General features: G+C 47.2%; 1 protein-coding gene across 1 annotated transcript in view; it reads right to left on the reverse strand.

Moving 5' to 3' along the window:
• ATAD2 (ATPase family AAA domain containing 2) overlaps window positions 1-24,558 on the reverse strand; it is a 105,847-nt gene that overhangs the window by 68,953 nt on the left and 12,336 nt on the right. Inside the window, exons 2-10 of the mRNA XM_040432550.1 lie at window positions 21,054-21,211; window positions 19,862-19,914; window positions 16,996-17,146; window positions 16,687-16,789; window positions 16,118-16,208; window positions 14,424-14,588; window positions 9,727-9,850; window positions 1,105-1,212; window positions 849-957 (exon numbers count right to left, since the gene is read on the reverse strand). Of these exons, the coding sequence (XP_040288484.1) occupies window positions 849-957; window positions 1,105-1,212; window positions 9,727-9,850; window positions 14,424-14,588; window positions 16,118-16,208; window positions 16,687-16,789; window positions 16,996-17,146; window positions 19,862-19,914; window positions 21,054-21,211 (1,062 nt within the window). The remainder of the gene's footprint in view (window positions 1-848; window positions 958-1,104; window positions 1,213-9,726; window positions 9,851-14,423; window positions 14,589-16,117; window positions 16,209-16,686; window positions 16,790-16,995; window positions 17,147-19,861; window positions 19,915-21,053; window positions 21,212-24,558) is intronic.

Here is a 24,558-nt window from a genome sequence, read left to right on the forward strand (position 1 = left end):
ACGCGTCCAGGCGTGGGAAGGAGGGTGGGATCCCTAATCTAACATACTCACCCTCAGACGTCTTCAGGCGCAGCAGTAACCACCCCCTCGGCGGACTCAACACGGGAACCGTGGGACTGCCGGAATTCCACTGCGGAAGCAGATTTGGGGACTGGGTGGCTGCCAGGTACCTGAGTACGCGCCAGCAGGGGGGCAACTAAAGTGGAACACGATGGAGCCACCCCTGCCGCAGGCCGAAACCTGCAGAGAAAGAAAAAATGATTAAAGAAAAAATAAAATAAAAAAGTAGCAGGATGACCTGCACAAAAAAGCAGGTCAGGTCTGCCTCCTATGGACACTAGAACAAAACTGAGCTGCCTAGTGTCTGTAGAGAGGGTATAGCCCAACGGGGAGGAGCCAACACTTTTTTATGTCTAGTGTCGCCTCCTAGTGGTAGTTGGACATATACCCATGGTGCTGTGTCCCCCAATGCCATGCACGAGAAATACTATTTTAAAAAAGGGTTATCCAATAGTGGAAACACCCCTCACAATGCCCAGGCCCCTCCTGCAGACGATACTTACCCAGTCCCCAATAGCAGGCTGCAAAGGTGACCACCCTCCCAAGCATCACCCGCAAAGCTAGAGAGACTAGTCACCGTTGCGACCTGCTATTGGCTGCTCCCCCTGTCTCCGGATGCAGCCGCGGCCGTGCAGTGATCCGGAGGGATTCGGGTGTCAGGGACCGGGTAAGTATAGTCTATAGGAGGCACCTAGGCATGATGGGTGGGGAGGGGGTATTTCTACTATTGGATAACCCTTTTAATCACAGCACATCTAACAAGAAATCATTAATAGTAGTCAACTTACAGACGTATCAATTTGCATTGGATCAACATCAGCAAGGCTGGCACCAATTTTCATCCGATCTTTTTGTATTCCCTTCAAATCATCTCTTAAGAGGTTCATCGGAAGACACCTTCAAGATAAATTTGACATCTATAGGTACAAACCTGTATATGGCTATAAAGTCTGAGGTACACAATTTTCTATTCTTGTAGAATATATTCTTATCATAAATGTTATTGCTAATTATGCCAATAGCAAAGATAAGGAAACCTTGTACCTGCTGATGGCTTTGTTACGGCTCCGATTCACACGCCTCTCAAAGTGCTGTTCATCATCCGATGAGGAGGAAGACGTGGAGTCACTGCTGTGTATGGCATGCCTCCTCCTAAAGCAACAAAATAAAAGTAATCATTCTATTTGGCCAAAAAAAACGAGATTTTTGTATAACTTACCAGTAAAATCTCTTTCTCGCTCTTCCTTGGGGGACACAGGAAACCTTGGGTATAGCTCATCTCCATAGGAGGCGTGACACTAAGTGAAAGACTGTTAAGCCCCTCCTCCAGCAGCTATACCCTCAGCCTGGAGCGAGCGACTACCAGTTATGTGCCCAAGTAGTTAAAACAAAGGCAAGGATCAACCAAATTAACACCAACAAGTCAAAACTCCCGTCAGGGCAACCAAAACAATGGGTGGGTGCTGTGTCCCCCAAGGAAGAGCGAGAAAGAGATTTTACTGGTAAGTTATACAAAAATCTCGTTTTCTCGCCCAATTCCTTGGGGGACACAGGAAACCTTGGGACGTTCAAAAGCAGTCCACAAATAGGGAGGGACCACAACCCAAAGTGAATTAAAGCACCATAGGCATTAAGGCACCGCCGCCTGCAAGACCAGGCGGCCCAAAGCAGCATCCGCCGATGCATAAGTGTTCACCTTGTAGAACTTGGTGAAAGTGTGCAAAGAAGACCAGGTGGCCGCCTTACACAATTGTTCAGCCGAAGCTCGATTTCGCTGAGCCCAGGAAGCCCCGACCGCTCTGGTGGAATGAGCGGTAACACCAAAGGGCGGTTCCCTGCCCTTAGCACTGTAAGCCTCAGCAATAGCCATCTTGATGAAGCGGGCAATAACCACTTTAGATGCCGCCAGCCCCCTGCGCGGACCCTCCGGAACCACAAATAGAGAATCCGAGCGCCGAAAGGGTCTAGTTACATCCAAGTAGATCCTCAGAGCCCTAACAACATCCAGACGGTGAAGATCCCGTTCCCGAGGATGAGACGGGGACGGGCACAGAGAAGGAAGGATAATATCTTCATTCAGGTGAAAAGCGGACACCACCTTCGGAAGGAAATCCGGAACCGGGCGGAGAACCACCTTGTCCTGGTGAAAAACCAAGAGGGGTTCTACGCAAGAAAGTGCCGCCAATTCAGACACACGCCGAAGAGACGTGATGGCTACGAGGAAAAAAACTTTGCAAGACAACAAGCGAAGGGAAACCCTGCGCAAAGGCTCGAAAGGAGAAGATTGGAGAGCCGTCAGCACAACATTAAGATCCCAAGATGGAACGGGAGCGCGATACGGGGGAGCATAGTGAGCAACCCCCTGCAGAAAAGTCTTAACTGGACCGAGCGGAGCCAGAGGTCGCTGAAAAAGGATCGAAAGCGCTGAGATCTGACCCTTTAGGGTACTGAGACCCAAACCCAAGTCCAGACCAGACTGCAAGAAGGATAAAATCGTGGGGAGAGAAAACCGAAGAGGATGAACATCTAAGGTCTCGCAGAAGTTCAAATAGGCCCGCCAGGTTCGGTAATAAATCCTGGACGATGCCGGTTTACGCGCACGAATCATGGTACGGACCACGTCAGCAGAAAACCCCCGCTGCGTTAGGACCGCGGTCTCAATAGCCACGCCGCTAAACGTAGCGACCCTAAATGCTGGTGGAAGATCGGCCCTTGAGAGAGGAGGTCTTCTCTTAGAGGCAGAGGCAAGGGGGTGTCTGCCAGGAGCAACATAAGGTCGGCGTACCAAGGACGACGAGGCCAATCCGGGGCTATTAGGATCGCAGGCGTGCCCTCCGCCGCGATCTTCCGAAGGACTCGTGGAAGAAGAGGCAGGGGCGGAAAAACGTAGAGGAGAGAGAACTCCGTCCAGGGAAGGACAAGCGCGTCCGCGCCGTAAGCGTCCGGATCCTTGGTTCTGGCCATGAAGGTGGGAAGCTTGTGGTTGAATCTGGAGGCCATGAGATCCACGTCCGGACGACCCCAACGGAGGCAAAGAGACTCGAAGACGTCGGGGTGCAGAGACCACTCGCCCGGGTCGATCGTCGTCCGGCTGAGGAAATCCGCCGCCCAATTGTCCACCCCCGGGATGTAAATGGCTGAAATGGCTGGAACATGAACTTCCGCCCAGCGAAGGATTAGAGACACCTCCCTCATCGCCGCCGCGCTGCGAGTGCCCCCCTGATGATTTATGTATGCCACAGCCGTGGCATTGTCCGATTGGACACAAACAGGGTGACCCTGAAGCAGCCCTCAGCTCCAGAACGTTGATCGGCAGTTTGGACTCCGATGGAGACCAAGTGCCTTGTACGGACCGAGGAGGAAACACCCCCCCCCCCCCCCCCAACCCCTCAGACTGGCATCGGTGGTAATCACCAACCAAGTTATCGGCAGGAAGGACTTCCCTTGGAGAGGGGTCCGTAACCACCAGAGGAGAGAGGAGCGAACCTGGGGGGGGGGGAAGGGGAAAGTGCTGATCCAGACTTTCCTGGGACTTGTCCCATGCGGACAGAATGGCAGTCTAAAAGGTGCGGGAGTGATACTGCGCGTAGGGGATTGCTTCGAAACAGGACACCATCTGTCCCAAGACCCGCATGCTGAACCGGAAGTTAGGATGGCGGTGGTTCAGAAGGCTCCGAAACGACCGATGAAGGAGCTGGCGCTTCTCTGACGGAAGCCGAACCTCCACTGCATCTGTATCCAGCAGCATCCCCAGAAAGATCAGTTGCCTGGAAGGAACAAGAGCGGATTTGGGAAGATTGATAATCCAACCGAACCGGCGTAAGGTTTGTAGCGAGAGGTCCACACTGGCGGATGTCAGTGACAGAGAGGGTGCCTTGATAAGGAGATCGTCCAAATATGGAAGAAGAAAAACTCCCCTGGAACGAAGTAAGGCGAGGACAGGGGCAAGGACCTTTGTGAAAACGCGAGGGGCCGTCGCCAGCCCAAAGGGGAGAGCAACGAACTGGTAGTGGTCGGCGCCCACTGCAAAGCGCAGAAAGCACTGATGACACTGAGCGATTGGAATATGAAGGTAGGCGTCCTGGATGTCGATAGAGGCCAGGAACTCCCCTTTTTCCAGAGAGGCCACCACCGACCTGAGAGACTCCATCCTGAATCGCTGAAGACGAAGGAAACGGTTTAACCGTTTTAGATCCAGAATGGGACGAACCGAGCCTTCTTTTTTGGGGACCACAAAAAGGTTCGAATAGAACCCCTTGAATCTTTCTTCCAAGGGAACCGGAGCGATGACCCCTTTGTCCAGAAGGGTGCGAGTGGCAGTAAAGAAATCGGCCGCCCCTTGGGGATCCCGGGGAACCCGGGAGCGAAAGAACCGAACTGGGGGGAGGGACGCAAACTCGAGTTTGTACCCGGAAGACACAACTTCGAGAGCCCAGGCGTCGGAGACGTGCGCCTGCCAGAAGTCCCTGAACAGGAAGAGACGTCCCCCGGGTGGGTGGGGGCGCACCTTCAGGTAGTGTTCTGCTTGGTCGCAGAAGGGCGAGCAGGCTGTGACTTGCGCCAGGAGGGCTGGGTCCGAAAAAAAGGTTTCTTACGTCTGTCTTGGACAGAGTTAGGGGATGGACCTGAAGAGGTGCAAGGTGCGGGAGCCCTGCGGGAAGACCTGAAGCGAGAAAAAGTGGGACGGCCTCGAGTGGTGGTCCTAGTCCTAGATTGAGGAAGATGCGTACTTTTCCCCCCCGTGGCTTCGGATATGATTTCATCCAAGCGGGTCCCGAACAATCGAGAACCAGTAAAGGGAAGGCCAGTAAGAGACCGCTTTGACGTGGAGTCCGCCGTCCAAACCTTTAACCAAAGCTCCCTCCTGGCCGAAACGGCCAGGGCAGACGAACGGGCTATGAGAGCCCCCGCATCAAGGGATGCCTCACAGACGAATTTGCCGGCTTGAACGATAAGTTGGGCTAGAGCACGGAGGTCCTGAATAGGGACATCGGATTCAAGCTCCTGATCCAGCTGAGAAGCCCACTCTGAAACCGCTTTTCCAGCCCAAGCGGAAGCAAAGACCGGCCGGAGGGCGGAACCGGAGGCTGCAAAGATACTTTTGGTAATGGCCTCTATACGGCGATCCTCAGTGGATTGTAAGGAAGAGCCATCAGCAACGGGAATAGCCGTGCTTTTGGCCAAACAGGCCACCGAGGGGTCGACTTTGGGTGGTGACGCCCAGTTTGTAATGCAATCCGCCGGGAATGGATAACAGATATCCAACTTCTTAGGCGGGGTAAAACGGGCATCAGGGCGGGCCCAGGCCTTGGAAACCACCGACGAGAAGTCAGTGTGGAGGGGAAAAACTGCAGATGTCTGTTTTTGGCGAAAAAAGGAAACACTGTTTTTTTCAGAATTAGGAGGATCATCGTGAATCTTAAATGTATCACGAATATTGTTAATAAGATGGCCCACAGCAGAAGCCAGTTTTGAAGGCAAGGCCGAGTCCATATCACAATCTGAATCAACTAGTTCCCCTTCAGAGGGCATATCCTGTATCGAGGAAGGGCCCGACTGAGAGCGCACCCTTGGGGGTGATACTGAAGCATCCGAGGATGATAGGCGCTCCGCCCTGGACCGCTTCTGGGGTTGACGGGCTCTGGAGGTGTCGCCTGGAGAGAGGGACTCAGACGTCCTGAGAGCAGGCTGGCACGAAGAGGAGGCGGGGCCAGCGAGGAGCGGGAAGAAAGACGTCCGCCCCCCCGACTGAATGTCTAACATGTACAGGAGAAGCGGAACGAAGCTCCGCCCCCCCGCTGGAACTTTCGCGCGCGCGATTCAAACAAATATGCCGCCTGAAGAGAATATTGCCCCCCGACCACTTCCTTATAAACCGGCGGCGAATGACACACCGGTAGCCGGCAAGAGAAGTCAGCCGGCAGCTGAACACAGCCCGAGATAACAAAAGGCGGCCCCACATGGCCGCAGCACCTGAGGTAAACTTGTGCAGTAAACCCTCCCCCACGAGCACCGCTCCGTTCTGCTCCACACACCAAGGGGGGAAGCCGACAGGAAGCCTTGTAATGTGGCAAGGCTAGGCAGAGGGGACACAGAAGTTAGAACCCTAACAGGGGGGGGGGGGTAGGAACGGCTGCATAGCCACCTTACCAGTCGACGTTTTCACCCTCAGTCCATCCAGCAGGGACGCCCCTTCAGCCACTGGCACCGAAGTGGCAGGAAGCTGGAGAGGGGCTTGCAGGCGGGCGACCCTTGTGCTGGCGGGATGCAGGGGAGCTGGGCTGCCCTGGTCCTCCTTTTCTTCTGTGGGGGAGGCAGCAGTGCGGATAGCCGGCACTGGCGCAGCTCAACCCCGGGAAAACAGAGAGGTCTTTGCGACTCTGTTGTCCCTGTAGAAAAAAGGAAAAAAATTGAAAATAATAAAAAGAGAAAAAATAAAATCTTAAGCAAAGACAGCCCTGCAGTGCAGAGAGTGTCTTGCCTCCTTGACACTAAGCTACTGAGGGTATAGCTGTGGAGGAGGGGCTTAACAGTCTTTCACTTAGTGTCACGCCTCCTATGGAGATGAGCTATACCCAAGGTTTCCTGTGTCCCCCAAGGAATTGGGCGAGAAATAAAAAATTTCATCTGAGAAATGTATAGGATGATCAATTGGGTATACAATAAATATATGGTCCATGGCATTACACTGAAAACTAGGTGTCCATTCCATATAGCAAATGCATAAGTCTCAATTTAAAAGAGTTATGGAAACAAATACCAACAATTAGCTGTTTCCACAATTCCCATAGAGTATAAGAGTGGCTCTGCACATAAAGTTACTCTGTTGCTGAATGGGTAACAGTCACCTCCATTCTTCGGATCAGTGGGGTCCCAAGACACTGATCCACATAATACGATACATCCCACTAATGTCAGGGGGATGTTCACATCATGCTTTTGTCACATGTTTAACATATACAGTCGTGGCCAAAAGTTTTGAGAATGACACAAATATTAGTTTTCACAAAGTTTGCTGCTAAACTGCTTTTAGATCTTAGTTTCAGTTGTTTCTGTGATGTAGTGAAATATAATTACACACACTTCATACGTTTCAAAGGCTTTTATCGACAATTACATGACATTTATGCAAAGAGTCAGTATTTGCAGTGTTGGCCCTTCCTTTTCAGGACCTCTGCAATTCGACTGGGCATGCTCTCAATCAACTTCTGGGCCAATTCCTGACTGATAGCAACCCATTCTTTAATAATCACTTCTTTGAGTTTGTCAGAATTAGTGGGTTTTTGTTTGTCCACCCGCCTCTTGAGGATTGACCACAAGTTCTCAATGGGATTAAGATCTGGGAGGTCCAGGCCATGGACCCAAAATGTCAACGTTTTGGTCCCCGAGCCACTTAGTTATCTCTTTTGCCTTATGGCACGGTGCTCCATCGTGCTGGAAAATGCATTGTTCTTCACCAAACTGTTGTTGGATTGTTGGAAGAAGTTGCTGTTGGAGGGTGTTTTGGTACCATTCTTTATTCATGGCTGTGTTTTTGGGCAAAATTGTGAGTGAGCCCACTCCCTTGGATGAGAAGCAACCCCACACATGAATGGTCTCAGGATGCTTTACTGTTGGCATGACACAGGACTGATGGTAGCGCTCACCTTTTCATCTCCGGACAAGCCTTTTTCCAGATGCCCCAAACAATCGGAAAGAGGCTTCATCAGAGAATATGACTTTGCCCCAGTCCTCAGAAGTCCATTCACCAAACTTTCTGCAGAAGATCAATCTGTCCCTGATGTTTTTTTTGGAGAGAAGTGGCTTCTTTGCTGCCCTTCTTGACACCAGGTCATCTTCCAAAAGTCTTCGCCTCACTGTGCGTGCAGATGCGCTCACACCTGCCTGCTGCCATTCCTGAGCAAGCTCTGCACTGGTGGCACTCCGATCCCGCAGCTGAATCCTCTTTAGGAGACGATCCTGGCGCTTGCTGGACTTTCTTGGACACCCTGAAGCCTTCTTAACAAGAATTGAACCTCTTTTCTTGAAGTTCTTGATGATCTTATAAATTGTTGATTGAGGTGCAATCTTAGTAGCCACAATATCCTTGCCTGTGAAGCCATTTTTATGCAACGCAATGATGGCTGCACGCGTTTCATTGCAGGTCACCATGGTTAACAATGGAAGAACAATGATTTCAAGCATCACCCTCCTTTTAACATGTCAAGTCTGCCATTTTAACCCAATCAGCCTGACCTAATGATCTCCAGCCTTGTGCTCGTCAACATTCTCACCTGAGTTAACAAGACGATTACTGAAATGATCTCAGCAGGTCCTTTAATGACAGCAATGAAATGCAGTGGAAAGGTTTTTTTGGGATTAAGTAAATTTTCATGGCAAAGAAGGACTATGCAATTCATCTGATCACTCTTCATAACATTCTGGAGTATATGCAAATTGCTATTATAAAAACATAAAGCAGAAACTTTTCCAATTTCCAATATTTATGTAATTCTCAAAACTTTTGGCCACGACTGTACATTGGACGGGGAAGGGGACAAAACTAAAACACACATGGAGTATTTTTCGCCCCATAAGGCCTCATGCACACGACCGTTGTTTTATTCTGTGTCAGTTGTTCAGTTTTTCGTGATTTTCTGCGGACCCATTGACTTTCAATGGGTCCGTTGAAAACTCGGCTAATGCACCGTTTGTCATCCGCGCCCGTGGTTCCGGTCCATCAAAAAATTATAACCGGTCCTATTATTTTTGCGGAAAACTGTTTGTGGACCCATTCAAGTCAATGGGACCGCTAAAAAACACAGAGGCACACAAGATTGTCATCCGTGTCCGTTTTTTTCCTATCATTTGCATGGCAAACCTGTGTCTTAGATTTTTTTTTTACTTTCTTTTATGTCTGGTGATCCTCCAAAAATAAAGGAAGACAGACGGAAACGGATCACGGAACAACGGAACCCCATTTTGCGGAATGGAACACAACAACGGTCGTGGGCATGAGGCCTAAGACACACTTTTTTACCCTCCCCAAAGTGGGGGGGAAACGCCCCTGCGTCTTATGGGGCGAATACTAATGAGCGCTTCCATTATGGAAGAGATTTATTAGTACCGGAGGACCGGGATGTGGTGAAGGCTCTGTACATCCTGGGCGCTCTGTGACCTCACACTCTGCACCGCGATACACAGCCGACAGCAGGATGAAGAGGATCGCGATGGTAAGGAGCAGTGGCACCCAGGAGCAGGAGAGGTAAGTGAGTTTTTATTTTATTTGCGCTGGGGCTGATGGCTGAATATATGGGGCTAATAGATGGCTGACATATGGGGGGTTGATCTGAGGCATTGGGTGTCTGACATTGGGGGTCTGATTGGGGCTGTAAGCTGAGGTCTGATTAACATTGGGGGTCTGATTGCTGGTCTGACCTGAGGTGTAATGGAAAATATTTTTTTCTTATTGTTCTCCTCTAAAACCTAGGTGCGTCTTATGGGCCGGTGCATCTTATAGGGCGAAAAATACGGTATATTACACTAGAACCCTATGGTGATGGATGCCACTGTACGGCACTTAAGAGGCATTCCTTTACAGCATGAGTATACAGTAAACGTGAGAAAAAGACATGATGTGACCGCAGCCTTGGAGAAGTCAACTGCAGCTTTGTTTTGCTTCCTAACCTGTTGAGTCGCCTCTTGCAATAAGGACTTCTTGGTCCAGCAGATCCAAAACGGTAAGTTCTCCTCCTCACTGGGGAGGTCGAGGTAGCATAAAACATATCCCGCTTCTTATGGTGTCTGGGTTCTGCTCAGAAAAAAAGTGTTTTGCTGGTCAGGAAAGCACACAAATGTACTATATGGCAGACACACAACTAACAGAAAGCAACTGCCAACACTCAGGACTGCTTGAATGCAAGTTTAGATATGCTAAAGCCTTTCTGAAACATGAATGCCCAAGCTACACAATCCGTGATGGAGCACACACGTTATTTACAAAGGGTGCTATTTCATCCTATTTAGAGGATGTGGAGGACTGCTAACCAACTGCACTCCGAGAAGTGCGCTCATACTCATTTACAAGCAGAAATGTTTTTTACTTCAGAGAATCAGAGTTGAACATTTATGCAGAGCACATTTCAGCCCAACATTGACACATACCAACTAAATTTTAGTATTATTTTTTATTTTACCAGCTCAGGGCCATAAATCCTGTCAGACTCATTTACTTTTTTTAGTTGATGTGTCTTTAAATTTTTTAACTTCCTCTGTTATTTAAATAATTTTTGCTTTTTTCCATGATACATCAGACTTTATTTTAGCTTTTTTTTTTTTACTTGTGGTGGGTGGGAGATCAGGTTTTTGTAACTTTTTTCAAAAACAAATCACATGTAAAAAACATTTTTCTTTTAACTTATTCCCCCCTTCCATTACGGTCATTTTAAACATAGGGGACATTATATCAAATGCATTTTTTATTGCCAATTTCTCCTGTATATGAGGCTGACATTTTAGCCCTTAGTTAAAGGGAAATACAATCCAGGAGGTTTCAACAAGGCTGTAGAGCAGATCTGGGTTGGCTAAGAGTCTACGTCAGGGGTCAGCAACCTGTGGCACTCCAGCTACAATTCCCAGCATGCTCTATTTATTTCTATGAGAGCTAAGACCATAGCATTGCTGCTTCCTGATCTGAATGTACAGCGCTCAACAAGCACTGTGTATATAGCAATGGAGAAAGCAGGCATGGTAAAAAACAAACAACCTGAGCGCTCTGTATGCACGATTCTCCGGGCGTCTCACATACGTGGCTCCGGAAGTATGCGAACGCCCATTGTCGCGCGTTCCCGGAAGTCTATGTACGGGAACGCGCGACACTACGCCCCAAAGAAGCTCCTGTACTTCTTGGGGCGTAGGGCGTTTTACAGCTCAGGTGAGAGCCATGCCCATAGGGAAACATTGGTTCTTGCCTGTTGAGCGTTTTACAGCGCGTAGGAACGCGCTGTAAAACGCTCAAGTGTGAACCCAGCCTATTTAGTGAACTTGACATAAGAGTATTTACACTTTCTCCAGTATTAAGTCTCATTCACACGTCAGTGTCAAAATCCGTGAACGGATGGTCAGTGATTCATCAGTGAAGATGTCCGTGAAGGATCGGCGTTTGGTCTGTGTCTGTTTTTTGCTCAATGTGTGTCATCTGTGCTTCACTGACACTGCATAGCTGAAAATGTATTTCCACAGCATCCCTAATGGTCTGTATAATACAGGTGGCATCTGTTTTTCATGGACCCATAGACTATAATGGGCCTGATTGACAAAATAGAGTATGCTTCCGTGCTAAAAACACTGATGTATGAATACACACATTAAAATTAATGGGAACGTGTGCTGTCCGTGGAGAACACGTACAGCACACGTCTGATTCACCGACGTGTAAATAAGGCTTTAGATTAAGTGCACCCTTCTGCAAGAAAAACCCCATAGGGCTAAAGCAGTCTCTCCCTTTTCTCCCCACATAACACAATGAAATGTGCTATGTGAAATTACTCCTGGCTTTATGCATGTTAACTGCATGTGTGATTCCAGGCACAGGAAACTTAGCAGAAGCTCATTGAGGGCTTTTGGCTTTTATCAGGACTAAATCTGTAACTAATATAAAGAGGGAGCATTGGCTCCTTGTTTGTAAGTGGAAGGGTGGGTTTTGCCACTTCAGCAAATAGCATTTATTATACAGAGAAACTTTTCATGGTTACGACCACCCCGCAATCCAGCAGCATGGCTGTGCTTACACACTGTAGGAAAAAGCACAAGCCTATGTGAGCTCTCACTGTCCCAGTCACTAGAGAGGCTGGCATTTTTTCTTATAGTGTGCAAGCATGACCACCACTGATGGTTGGTTGTAACCATGGAAACAATCAGTGCATAATGTTACGGGAAAATGAACCAAGCCAGCAAAGAAGACAATATGGATAACAATACATTAGTAAGTGCCTTGTTCAATACTCTTTTGTACCACAATTGAAGAGGTATGTCTCTGTATAATGTGCCTTTATTATTGAAAATGTCTTGATAACGGTCTGAATGACCAACCGGACTATATATACCCAACCCTATATCTTCTGAAGGGTTCTTTTTTTTGTTTGTTTGTAAATTGAAAAATTGTTAATAAAAATCTGATTAAAAAAATAAGTGCCTTGCTCTACATTTTTGTGGCCCCATTGAAATGAACGAGTCCGCATTTGATCGTAAAAAATGCAAACCGAAGATACGTTTTTTGTGTGCATGAGGCCTAAGTGTGTATACATATGTACATAGCTCTCAGTCACTGATAGTTGACCAGGGGCAGTCTTAAAGGGTTGTCTCACTTCAGGATAAGTCATCAATAACTGTCTGACTGTAGGGATCTGACCCCAGCTGATCAGCTGTTTGATTAGAAGGTGGCATTCAAGCCCTACTTCCTTTTCAGATTATATTGCGAGTAGCCTCGGTGGCCGTGTGTAATTACAAGTGCTTGTTCCATTAATTTGTTATTACACTGCACAGCGGCTGCAAACAAGACAACATGCAGTGTAATCTTGATGAGGAAGTAGCGCTTGTATGAGGGCTGCCTCCTTATCAAAACAGTTGATCGGCTGAAGTGCGCGAGGATCGGTCATCAACACGTACTGGCTGCACAACCCCTTTAATGCTCGGTAACAAAAATAAGGGGACGACCCAGTCAAATGGGTAAAAAATACACTGCTCAAAAAAATAAAGGGAACACAAAAAACACATCCTAGATCTGAATTAATTAAATATTCTTCTGAAATACTTTGTTCTTTACATAGTTGAATGTGCTGACAACAAAATCACACAAAAATTATAAAATGGAAATCAAATTTTTCAACCCGTGGAGGTCTGGATTTGGAGTCACACTCAAAATTAAAGTGGAAAAACACACTACAGGCTGATCCAACTTTGATGTAATGTCCTTAAAACAAGTCAAAATGAGGCTCAGTAGTGTGTGTGGCCTCCACGTGCCTGTATGACCTCCCTACAATGCCTGTGCATGCTCCTGATGAGGTGGCGGACGGTCTACTGAGGGATCTCTTCCCAGACCTGGACTAAAGCATCTGCCAACTCCTGGACAGTCTGTGGTGCAACGTGACGTTGGTGGATAGAGCGAGACATGATGTCCCAGATGTGCTCAATTGGATTCAGGTCTGGGGAATGGGCGGGCCAGTCCATAGCATCAATGCCTGCGTCTTGCAGGAACTGCTGACACTCCAGCCACATGAGGTCTAGCATTGTCTTGCATTAGGAGGAACCCAGGGCCAACCGCACCAGCATATGGTCTCACAAGGGGTCTGAGGATCTCATCTCGGTACCTAATGGCAGTCAGGCTACCTCTGGCGAGCACATGGAGGGCTGTGCGGCCCTCCAAAGAAATGCCACCCCACACCATTACTGACCCAATGCCAAACCGGTCATGCTGGACGATGTTGTAGGCAGCAGAACGTTCTCCACGGCGTCTCCAGACTCTGTCATGTCTGTCACATGTGCTCAGTGTGAACCTGCTTTCATCTGTGAAGAGCACAGGGTGCCAGAATTTGCCAATCTTTGTGTTCTCTGGCAAATGCCAAACGTCCTGCACGGTGTTGGGCTGTAAGCACAACCCCCACCTGTGGACGTCGGGCCCTCATATCACCCTCATGGAGTCTGTTTCTGACCGTTTGAGCAGACACATGCACATTTGTGGCCTGCTGGAGGTCATTTTGCAGGGCTCTGGCAGTGCTTCTCCTGTTCCTCCTTGCACAAAGGCGGAGGTAGCGGTCCTGCTGCTGGGTTGTTGCCCTCCTACGGCCTCCTCCACGTCTCCTGATGTACTGGCCTGTCTCCTGGTAGCGCCTCCATGCTCTGGACACTACGCTGACAGACACAGCAAACCTTCTTGCCACAGCTCGCATTGATGTGCCATCCTGGATAAGCTGCACTACCTCAGCCACTTGTGTGGGTTGTAGACTCCGTCTCATGCTACCACTAGAGTGAAAGCACTGCCAGAATTCAAAAGTGACCAAAACATCAGCCAGGAAGCATAGGAACTGAGAAGTGGTCTGTGTTCACCACCTGCAGAACCACTCCTTTATTGGGGGTGTCTTGCTAATTGCCTATAATTTCCACCTGTTGTCTATCCCATTTGCACAACAGCATGTGAAATTGATTGTCACTCAGTGTTGCTTCCTAAGTGGACAGTTTGAATTCACAGAAGTGTGATTGACTTGGAGTTACATTGTGTTGTTTAAGTGTTTCCTTTATTTTTTTGAGCAGTATATATATATATATATTTTTTTATTTTTTTTTTCCCCATCATGAATTCACTCTTACCATTTTTTTTCTAGCATTACCTTGTAAGGGAACTTGATAAGGCACAACAGTTTTTCTCTGTCTCAGTTCATAGCGTTTTTGATTGTCTTCTTCACCATCTTCATCGTCATCCACATCATCATCATCATCATCTTCTTCTTCGTCGTCGTCTGCATCCTCGTGATCCTCACCTTCTTCCGAGGAATCTGACAGGGTTATTGGATTCACATTACAGCACTCAAAATGTAAGGCACAAAAGATTGTTGCAGAAATGTCCTACAGTGACCTTTCTACCATTACAACTGTCATACGTGATCAAGTCACTGTGAAACAAGATGTTGGGGAACCAATAATGAGTGTGCGCACGAGAAATTACTTATATACTGTGTGGATCCTGTGTCAAAGGAAGCCTTTAGGTCTTCTGGTATAGGAGCTAATGAGGGACATTTAGTAAGCGTATTACGCCATTATGGTGTCGTAAAAAAGTTGCACATTACAGCGCACGCCATAACATGTGACTTTTTAGGCCTCTGGCTGCTTTTCTTAAGTGGTGACAAAAGGGGGTGGGGCTTAGCGAGACGCCCACTGCATTTACTATAACTTTGACCAGAAAGCAGCGGAAGTTATAGCTGAAGTTTATGTCAGCCTGTAGCTGGAGTAGACTTCAGTTTCTGGTGCAAAGCAGGGCAGGGATTTGATAAGAGGCTTCTGCCTCTTAATAAATTAGGAGCCTCTCACGCCAGAGTAGGGAGATCAAGATTGGAGTGTGGATGCGCCAGTCTTGATATATCTCCCCCAATGTGTTTACTGTCACATACTAAGGCCTCATGCACACAACCGTTCCGTTTTTTACGGTCTGCAAAAAACGGAAGCCGCCAGTGTGCCTTCCGCAATTTGCGGAACGGAACGGGCAGCCCATCGTAGAAAAGCCTATTCTGTCCGCAAAATGGACAAGAATAGCACATTCTATATTTTTTTTGCAGGGCCACGGAACGGTGCAACGGATACGGACAGCACACGGAGTGCTGTCAGCATCTTTTGCGGCCCCACTGAAGTGAATGGGTCCGCATCCGAGCCGCAAAAAACTGCGGCTCGGATGCGGACCCGAAAAATGGTCGTGTGCATGAGGCTTAAGAGCGCGACCTCAGAACCTTCACACATTTTGTAGCAATCCAATCTTTCATTAAGGATAAAATACTTTATTTTTTATTGTGTTCACAGCATGGAGGGGAAAGCCTATTCCATCGAAGCATCGTTTCACCTCTGCCTTTCAGCTTTAGTCACTGCTCTCCCACTGATTGACAGGGCTAGAAATTATCGCCATTACATTGCCTAGCCCTGAAACCCAACGCACGTGCTGGCAAGAGTTCAATAGGCTCATGTGCAGTAGATCTCATGTGTCCGTCCTTACTCCTGAGATCTGAACTGCGATGACTGAACTCTCACTGGCACGTGTCCAACATTTCAGGGCCAGGCATCAGTAGTGATGATACCTGGCCTGTCAATCACTGGCAGAGAAAGAGTGACTACAGCTGAAAGGAGGAAGTAAAGTAGTACCAAGGGGCAGGCTCACCCCTCATTGCCTCATTAAAGTATTATTTTCTTCTAAAACAACAGATTGGGGTAGTTGCACTCTGAATGATCAACCCTACCAGGCAGTATACATAGCTTACTAGCGTAGATGCTACTGACAGATGCCCTTTAAAGCTGTACATTGTACAGGCATATAGTGTACCTCCACTTTCCTCTTGATTGTCTGTGGTTTCTTCATCAAGCTGTGGGACTTTGCGTTTCCTTTTCACACGAGAATACATATCAATATTCTCCTGAAACAGAAGCAAATCAGTGTTAGAATTCACAAGTTCAACCAAAGTACATTGTATTTGAGGGGAACTAAAAAATAAAATAAAAATAAAAATCTTTAAAAGAATATTTCAGTTTAAGCATTTGAATTTCATACTTTCCACAGTTTTAAACTTTAAAGTGGATTTCATGCTATCCTGGTCACACGTCTAGGGCATACTGACAGACGATGCTCTCTGCCTGGGTCACTTATAAATCGGTGCAAAGCACAAATTTCACTTTGTAGAACATTGTGCAAACGTATTCCATTGTCACTCAATAGGCACTGCATAGCACTACGTCAACCACTTGCAGCGAATCTCACAACCAAAAATCTTTGACTTCTCAAGTAAGGTAACTAAATTAATATATAAATTCCCCCCCCCCCCCCCCCCCCAACATTAGCAATGAAAGACATATATTTGTATAATGAACTGAGCCAAAAAGCAATTGGATATTTACTTCTTCAGTGTCATTGAAAACTCCCAAGTCCTCAAGCTCACGCAGTCGGCGGCGACGCATTTTCTTCATATCATCCATTTTTTGTAGAACAGCTTCAGCAGTACTAAAATAAATGACAAAGTTTCATTATACATTGCTAAAAAATAAAAAGAATGATTTGAGATGTTGAAAGTGAATAAGTGACAGAAAACAAGGTCACATGAAGGAAGGGAGAGATGTACACTGGAACAAAGGAGATGAAAAATTAAATCATTTGCAACTCAACTATCTCTTCATCAGTTTTGACAATATTTAGGGAGTTTTACGTACTTTGTTATAAGTTTGTCGAACAACACAGACTGGTTCGTGGTGCTGTATCTGCTTCTCCTGATCCTGCCACTGCGGCGAACTTCAACATCACCATTCACTTCATGGGGAATAGCTTTCCCTGTGCTCCTTGTCGTTCTAGACGGTCTCATCTCTGTAGATAGGACACATTATTAATTTGAAAACACAGACTTGGGGCTTCCAGAGGTGTATACTTGCATTAGGCCCCTTTCACATGGGCGAGTATTCCGCGCGGATGCGATGTGTGAGGTGAACGCATTGCACCCGCACTGAATACCGACCCATTAATTTCTATGGGGCTGTTCACATGAGCGGTGATTTTCACGCATCACTTGTGTGTTGCGTGAAAATCGCAGCATGCTCTATATTTTGCGTTTTTCACGCAACGCAGGCCCCATAGAAGTGAATGGGGTTGCGTGAAAATCGCAAGCATCCGCAAGCAAGTGCAGATGCGGTGCGATTTTTACGCACGGTTGCTAGGTGACGATCGGGCTGGGGACCCGATCATTATTATTTCCCCTTATAACATGGTTATAAGGGAAAATAATAGCATTCTGAATACAGAATGCATAGTAAAATAGCACTGGAGGGGTTAAAAAATTAAATAATTATTTTTTAACTCACCTTAATCCACTTGATCGCGCAGCCGGCATCTCCTTCTGTCTTCTTATTTGCCGATTGTAGGAACAGGACCTGTGGTGACGTCACTCCGGTCATCACATGATCTTTTACCATGGTAATGGACCATGTGATGACCGGAGTGACGTCACCACAGGTCCTGTTCCTACAATCAGCAAAGAAGGAGACAGAAGAGAAGCCGGGCTGCGCGATCAAGTGGACTAAGGCGAGTTAAATTTTTATTTTATTTTTTTTAACCCCTCCGGGCTTTTTTTATTGTACTATGCATTCTGTATTCAGAATGTTATTTTCCCTTATAACCATGTTATAAGGGAAAATAATAGCAATCTACAGAACACGGATCCCAAGCCCGAACCAATCGCAGCGCACAGCTCATAGCCAGGCTATGAGCTGTGCGCTGCGATATGCCAGCGCTGCATCAAGGGACACGCCTCATACAAGAAATCAGTCAGAGGGGGTGCAGACACCGGAGCCTATACCGGGCGAACGGAGCGGCGCCCAGACATACTAGTAAGTGCAGGGGGACCCCTGGGCGCCGCTCTGCCCATGATCTAGTTAGTTTTTAGTTTGTACAGTAGTGAAAGGTCCTCTTTAAAACTGTTTAGGGCAGGTCCACACAGTTTTTTTTAAGGTGATTTTGAGTCAGATTTTCCTGCAGGTTTTTCAGCCAAAGGCAGAAGTTGATTTGAAAGGAATCAGAAATATAACGGAAAGACTTTACTACTACTTCCTGCAGGATCCACTTCTGGCTTTGGCTGAAAACCCCCCAGGAAAAGGTCTGTGTGAACCTACCCTTAGCTTAGTCCCTGTAGAAAAAGAACAGCTGGTGGGGGGAGCTGACACTAGCTTAGCATCCGCCTCCTACTGGCAGCAGCCACACCTCATGTTCTTGCCTGTATCCCAGAATGAGATAAGAAATCAGCTCTGACCTTTCAAGGCATAGACCACACAAGACCTCTGAAGGAGTCCCGTGGTACCTAGCAGATCCTTTAAGTCAGGCATGCTTAACCTGCGGCCCTCCAGCTGTTGCAAAACTACAACTCCCAGCATGCCCGAACAGCCGAGAGCAGGACGGCAGGTTGAGCATGCCTGCTTTAAGTCCTGTAAGTTGTGAGGTGCGGCCTCCACAGTTATTACTTGTTTTTCCAGCACAACCCACAGATGATTGATGGAACTGAGTGCAAGGGGATTTGGAAGCAAAGTCCACACCTTGACCTATGTCATCTTCAAGCGTTATCCTGCTGAAAGAGGCTCCTTCCATCAGGGAATACGGCTGCCATGAAGGGGTGCACTCAGTCCATAAAATTGTTTGTTGTACATGTCAAAATGACATCCACATGTTTGCTAGGCCAACAGAACATTTGTCAGAGGATTACAATGCCTCTGCAGCTTGTCCTCTTCCCATAGTGCATTCTGGTGCCATCTCCTCCTCAATACACAAACATTGTCATCCAAGTGATGTAAAAGAAAATGAGTAATAAAACCAGGCCAAGTTCTTCCACTGATCCATGGATCTGATGGTCACACGCCTATTGTAGGTACAGGAAGCTGTGATGAACCGTGTCTTCTAAAAATAGTTCTACCACGAAGAGGTTGTTCCATCAGGATCTACAGGATATGCCACAAATGACTGATAGGGATCCGAGCCCTTCTGAAGAACAGGGCCCTGCTGCACTCCAGAGGGAAATTGCAATGTGTCCCCCTCATGTGCAGCTTTTTCCATTCACTGCTACATGACTTCTGAAATGTGCCAAATTCATATGGACCAGTCAGCCATCTAATGAGGATGGCTGATAAAAGCTAGAACAGTCATACTGAATTTTGACATGCCCGCTGCTTTGCTTTTGGGAGAGATAACCGTCATCAGGGGTCCACCAATGGCTTACTCCCCTCTTCTCATTGAGAACATATAGAGGAATAGGTGTCAAGGAAACAAGCACTTGTTTAACAGCTACTGAAGGTGTACTGTGAAGTCTATCCAGCTTGTACACTTTCACCAATATGTGCTACAGTAACTCTTGTGGGATAACACAAGACAGGCTAGCCTTCACTCCCCAAGAGCATCAATGAACCTTAATCACTCATGAGTGTCACTGGACCACTGGCGGTTATCCTTACACCATAATGGGAGCAGCTCCAGTATTCTGTTAATTCAAAATTTTATATTTTGTTTACAGGAATGTTTTAAGGAATCTAAAGGACTTTCTACCTTCTTGGGAACTGCCATTTGTTGTTGTATCTGCCTGCAATCTTGCCAACCTCCTAGAAAAGGCGAAAACAATGTTTTAATGCCAATATTAAGGTTCAGTATACACATCATAGCTGAAAAACACAGACATTTCTTGTTCAGGGTAAAATAAAATTAAAAAAAAGGATTTTCTGTGCTTAACTGTAAAATCCTTTTCTCGCTGAGTTCATTGGGGGACACAGCAGACCATGGGTATAGCTGATGCCTCCTAGTGGCAGCAGCAGCTATACCCATGCCTCCTAGTGGCAGCAGCAGCTATACCCATGCCTCCTAGTGGCAGCAGCAGCTATACCCATGCCTCCTAGTGGCAGCAGCAGCTATACCCATGCCTCCTAGTGGCAGCAGCAGCTATACCCATGCCTCCTAGTGGCAGCAGCAGCTATACCCATGCCTCCTAGTGACAGCAGCAGCCATACCCATGCCTCCTAGTGGCAGCAGCAGCCATACCCATGCCTCCTAGTGGCAGCAGCAGCTATACCCATGCCTCCTAGTGGCAGCAGCAGCTATACCCATGCCTCCTAGTGGCAGCAGCAGCAGCTATACCCATGCCTCCTAGTGGCAGCAGCAGCTATACCCATGCCTCCTAGTGGCAGCAGCAGCTATACCCATGCCTCCTAGTGGCAGCAGCAGCTATACCCATGCCTCCTAGTGGCAGCAGCAGCTATACCCATGCCTCCTAGTGGCAGCAGCAGCTATACCCATGCCTCCTAGTGGCAGCAGCAGCTATACCCATGCCTCCTAGTGGCAGCAGCAGCTATACCCATGCCTCCTAGTGGCAGCAGCAGCTATACCCATGCCTCCTAGTGGCAGCAGCAGCTATACCCATGCCTCCTAGTGGCAGCAGCAGCTATACCCATGCCTCCTAGTGGCAGCAGCAGCTATACCCATGCCTCCTAGTGGCGGCAGCAGCAGCCATACCCATGCCTCCTAGTGGCGGCAGCAGCAGCCATACCCATGCCTCCTAGTGGCAGCAGCAGCCATACCCATGGTCTTCTGTGTCCCCCAATGATACGAGAGAGAAATATATATACACATCTATACAGACACATGGATGGCTCACACACATGTTGAGTGTTATATCCAGGGGTCGAGATATTTGCACTTTCTGATCTCCTGAAGCACTAACAAAGACCTACGTGTCAGATGTACGCACCTAGTAAATCTTTTCTCTTCAGTGTTACTCATGGTCAAGGATTCATTATTTTTGTCTAAGCTTGAATCGGAGAGGTTATGTCCATTTTCTGCTTTCTTCTTGGTCAATGAACGCAGTGCGTGGCCGCCGCCATTAGCTTCTTTGCTAGAGAATGAACCCTAGAAAGGAATAAAGGGCAAAACAATGTCATCTTCCTGACATGTCACCTTTATGTTCATAGACCAAAAGCACAACAACATGACAATCTTAAAAAAAAAAAAAAAAAAAAATCTGACCAACAATAAGCACTTCACAGTGCACCCCACACACCAAGTGGATCAACACGGGGCGCCATATGCACTATTTCTCAGAAGGACCTTGGAACTGATCACGATGATGCGCGATTTATTACAGTTAGGTTTGTGCCTCCCATGTATCATTTATATGTAAAATCATGTACTTGATATATTGTACAATCACGTGTTACGTCTGAAGATATATTTCCTTATATACACTGTATATGCATCATTAAAATCAAATAAAGTACATTTTTTAGATATTTAGGCTCTTGCACTATTTTTGTGTAGGTAAATGCAGATGCGGTTGCGCTCAATATCAAGTTTAAGGGTCAGTTCACATGTTTTTTTTTGACCAGGCAAAAAAAAAAACACCTATAAAAACAGCCTCTCATTATTTGAATGGGAGTCAGCACGTGTAAAAAAGAAGCCGCGTGCCCTATCTTGGGGAAGAATCAGCAAACATTTTCCCAATCAAATTAATGTGTAGCAGGAAAAAAATAAATATAAAAAATGCACCATTTGCGATGTGCACGTAAACGTCCCAAAAACGCTTGTGGGAAAAGTACTATAGAATTTAATAAGGTTTTGAATTTGTTTATATATTTAAAAAAAAAAAAAAAAAAAGGAGGGGGGGGGGGGGGTTGGGGAGTGCAGTTTCATTTGTTTTGGTACATAAAAGTGCAACTCTGGATATGTTAACTAAAATTTTGATTAAAAGGCACATTTCATTTTCGGTCCTTTAATGCAATTATTGGCGCTCAAAGTGAACATACAGATGTGCTGTTATATGTTATCTAACATGGCTCCTGTGATGTGGAAGGGGGGGTTTCTATGGTTGGCATCAAAACCAACCTGTAGAGTCAAATATAAAAAAAATCTGCATTAAAAAACACATCAAAAATGTGTAATTTTAAGGTGTAAAAATCTGCTTGAATTCAGCGCTGATTTTTTTTTTACAAGTGTAGTGTGAACTAACCCTTAAAATGTGTAGACACCAATTGAAAGGTTTTCTCACACATAATGCCCGAGTTTCAGCTGTGAAATTCACTGATCGCTAGAACAAAGTGGCAGCGCTGCTTAGGAAGAGTTCTGCCACTGTCTGGTGCTGGCTCTGTGGCTGACTGGCACAGCAATGGGAGATCGTTGGCATATCCTGGTACTCTCTAACCACTCCGCAACATCCGCCATACATGTGTGCCAGATGTAGAAATACAGTGTGTGCTCAGGAGGGAGCCGACTCCACTGTTACCAGTGCTGGGGGCTATACAGCCGACACCCCATCTGTAACAGATGGAAATCGAATATTTCTCTGCTCCCAGCCATTAAACCATCAGAAATGCCCCGGTTAACAGTATCCGCAGCAGCAGAGCTGTTAGATGGAGGGTGCTCCTTCTGCCCTGTGCTACCCCAACTGCCGGGTGCACAGTGAAGTACTCCTGCCAGGGTTGCTGCTTTTTGGTCACCTCGTCTCCACCCGAAAAGACTGTACTAAAAAGTGATTAAGAAGGCATGTGTCCCAAAATATAACCAATAGGAACTACAGCTTGACCAAAAAAAAAAATAATAATAATAAAAAATACAAATTGTTACAACATGGCAACAGCATGTTTATTTTATTTTAAGTATAAAATCTAGATAAATTTGGCATCTCCAATCGTACTCACCAGCAGAAAAATATACATGTAATTTTGTACTGAGCTGGAAGGGCATGACAATGGAGGTATCCATGAAACCTAGCACTAGATATATTAAATTGTTTGCCTAAAGTGTGCGCATGAGGGCTCAGGAAAAGCGTCCAATACTCCACCACCTGCAGACGGGGCACATAACAGGGAGCTAGGAGGCCAGACTGTGCAAAGTGCCAAAACCAAGGAGAGCCTCACAAGGAGACTTGTGCCAGAAAAATTAGATTTCATTTTCTCGCTCATATCATTGGGGGACACAGGACCGTGGGACATCCTAAAGCAGTCCCCGGGGAGGGAAACAAAATTCTCCCAAACCAACTCTATGGAAGTCACTGAACTGCGGCCTGCAGAACCCTGCAGCCGAGAGAAGCATGCGCCGAGGCCAATGAATGCACCCGGTAAAATTTTGTAAAGGTGTGTAGAGAGGACCAAGTCACTGCTTTACACAACTGAGACGCAGAAGCGTGGTGGAGGTGTGCCCAAGAAGCCCCGACCGCTCTGGTAAAGTGAGCCGTGATCCCGGGTGGAGGAACCTTGTCCCTGGAACGATAGGCCTCGGCAAAGGCCGAGCGAATCCACCGAGCAATAGTCACCTTTGAAGCCGCCAAACCTTTACGAGGGCCTTCCAAGATAACGAACAGAGCGTCAGTGCATCTAAAGGGGGCCACCACCGACAGATAGATCTTCAAGGCACGTACTACATCCAGACGATGGAGGGAGACCTCGCGCGGATGAGAAGGCTGAGGGCAAAACAATGTCCTCATTCACGTGAAAGGCAGAAACAACCTTTGGTAAAAAAGATGGCACTGGACGAAGAACCACCTTATCTTGGCGAAACACCAAAAAGGGTTCCTTGTAGGAGAGAGCTGCCAGTTCCGAAACCCGTCGAACAGAGGTAATGGCCACTAAAAAGGCCACTTTCCAGGAAAGTAGACGGATGGAAACTTCACTCAGAGGTTCGAACGGCGCTGTCTGGAGTGCACCGAGAACCAGGTTCAGGTCCCAAAAATGTAATGGGGGCCGATATGGGGGAACAGTATGAGCTACTCCTTGCAAGAAAGTCTTGACCGGACCTAGGACAGCTACAGCACGTTGGGAAAAAAAAAAATGGACAGGGCCGAGACCTGCCCTTTGAGGGAACTGAGAGCCATGCCCAGGTCCAATCCCGACTGAAGGAACGCTAGAACCGTCGGAAGGGAAAAACGCCTGGGAGGAAGAGCTCGTTCCTCGCAGAAACGCAAGAAGGATTTCAAGGTCCGGTAGTAAATCCTAGAAGAGGAAGTTTTCCTGGCCCTAATCATGGTTCGAATGACCGCATCAGAAAAACCTCTGCGTTTCAACAGAAAGGTTTCAACAGCCACGTCGTTAAACGTAGCGTATCTAAACTCTGACGGAAGACTGGGCCCTGGGAGAGTAGATCGGTTCTGATTGGCAGAGGCCACGGAGCATCTCCTAGCAGAAGAATGAGTTCTGAGTACCAAGCTCGTCGAGGCCAGTCTGGGGCGAACAGGATCGTCTTGATGCCTTCCTTCCTGATTCTGC

The sequence above is a fragment of the Bufo bufo genome, chromosome 5, assembly GCF_905171765.1.
Source record: "Bufo bufo chromosome 5, aBufBuf1.1, whole genome shotgun sequence".
NCBI lineage: Eukaryota > Metazoa > Chordata > Amphibia > Anura > Bufonidae > Bufo > Bufo bufo.